We start from the raw sequence: 1,802 nt of genomic DNA on the forward strand, positions 1-1,802 counted from the left end.
AAAGATGGACACAAAGACACACACACACACACACATACATATATACAAAGGACGTCTTCCAGTTTCTTATTTCTTTATTGCCCACAGGGGGCTAAACATAGAGGGGACAAACAAGGAGAGGCAAGGGGATTAAGTCGATTACATCGACCCCAGTGCGTAACTTGTACTTATTTAATCGACCCCGAAAGGATGAAAGGCAAAGTTGACCTCGGCAGAATTTGAACTCAGAACGTAACAGCAGACGAAATACCGCTAAGCATTTCGCCCGGTATGCTAACGTTTCTGCCAGCTCGCGGACTTCTTCCAGTTTCTGTCTACCAAATCCACTCACAATGCTTTGCTCAGCCCAAGGCCATAGTAGAAGACGCTTGCCTAAGGTGCCACACAGTGGAACTGAACAGCACAAAACATTTATACACACACACAAACAATAGGCTTCTTTCAGTTTCTGTCAAGCCAATCCACTCACAAGACTTTGGTTGGCCAGAGGTTATAGTAGAAGATATTTGCTCATGGTGCCCCACAGTAGAACCGAACAGCACAAGACATTTACACACACACACTGAGTAGTTTCAGGCTCTATGGAAATGGTACCTAGAATTATCTTCATTGTGTATCCGTTTCAGCTCTCGTATATGCAAATTTCTTTCCCTCTCCAACTTCTCCAATTCCAGCTGTAAATCTGCATCTTCTTTCTTTAATGCTGCCTGTCGTAATTTGAGGATTTCATCTTGTTCATAATATTCCACCAGCGTCAACCTGGAAAACATCACAAGAGAGAAACAGAAAAATATTATAGTCAAATAGAAAATATTGAAGTATCCACATCAAGCATGCCTGCATTAGATAGAATGTACCAAAGTTATGCAAAATATATAGAGTTATTATAAGCACGCACAAAAAAAAAAAAAATCAAATCAACGATGTACCTATCCATGATTAATATGTTCTGGCAGACTGGGTGTGAAAACTGCGAAATGCTGTTGGATTTTAACACAAGAATGATTTCGCTCTATAAACAATACTTCCTCCAATAACATCAGCAGACTATTAGACACTGATGTTTCATTGTGGTTGTACCTCCTCAGTGGACACACTGGAACCAGAGAAGAACACCTGACAGTAACTATAAGATTCAGCAAACAGCACATTTGCTGATGTATGCTAAGGCCTACCAAGATGATAATGAATTTCCTATGAGTATGTAAAACAGTGAAAAAAACTATGTCCACACATGAAACATGCTAATATTGATTATATATTATATGTATCCATATATATTACATATGTGTGTTTGTGTGTATGACTAATGATTAGCATTGTGCTTGAAACTCAAGAGTACCAACAAATTTGAATCAAACTGTTTTAATCCATACATATATGTGTGTGTATATATATATATATATATATATATATATATATATATATATATATATGCTATGTGTCTGTGTGTAACAGGTGTCCACATAGTTTCCATCTAAAAATCTGTCACAAGATATTGGTCAACCAGGAAGATCCATGCCCAAGGTGTGCTTCACAGGGAACTCAAACCTAGAACCACATGGTTAGGAAGCAAATTTCCTAAACACACAGCCATCTTTGTGTTCATAGTTCATTGACCCATGGAATGAAGAAAGATCAGATAACATGGGCAAAGCATGAACACAGAACTGAGAAGAACAAATCTAAATGATGGTAACACATATCTATGGTCCAGTGTTCTATGTTGGCTGTCTAAGCTGCCTTAGAGATGTAAATATATATTTCAAGATATAGTTGCATGAAAAAAAAAAAAAAAAAAA

At 37.5% G+C, this 1,802-nt stretch overlaps 1 protein-coding gene across 16 annotated transcripts in view; it reads right to left on the reverse strand.

Moving 5' to 3' along the window:
• Positions 1 to 1,802, reverse strand: part of LOC106869835 (serine/threonine-protein kinase tousled-like 2) — a 314,313-nt gene that overhangs the window by 14,914 nt on the left and 297,597 nt on the right. For all 16 annotated transcript variants that reach the window (XM_052970854.1, XM_052970847.1, XM_052970848.1 and 13 more), the window contains one exon: positions 595 to 759. In XM_052970854.1, the coding sequence (XP_052826814.1) occupies positions 595 to 759 (165 nt within the window). The remainder of the gene's footprint in view (positions 1 to 594; positions 760 to 1,802) is intronic.

This window comes from Octopus bimaculoides, chromosome 9, assembly GCF_001194135.2.
Source record: "Octopus bimaculoides isolate UCB-OBI-ISO-001 chromosome 9, ASM119413v2, whole genome shotgun sequence".
In the NCBI taxonomy this organism is placed as follows: Eukaryota; Metazoa; Mollusca; class Cephalopoda; order Octopoda; family Octopodidae; genus Octopus; species Octopus bimaculoides.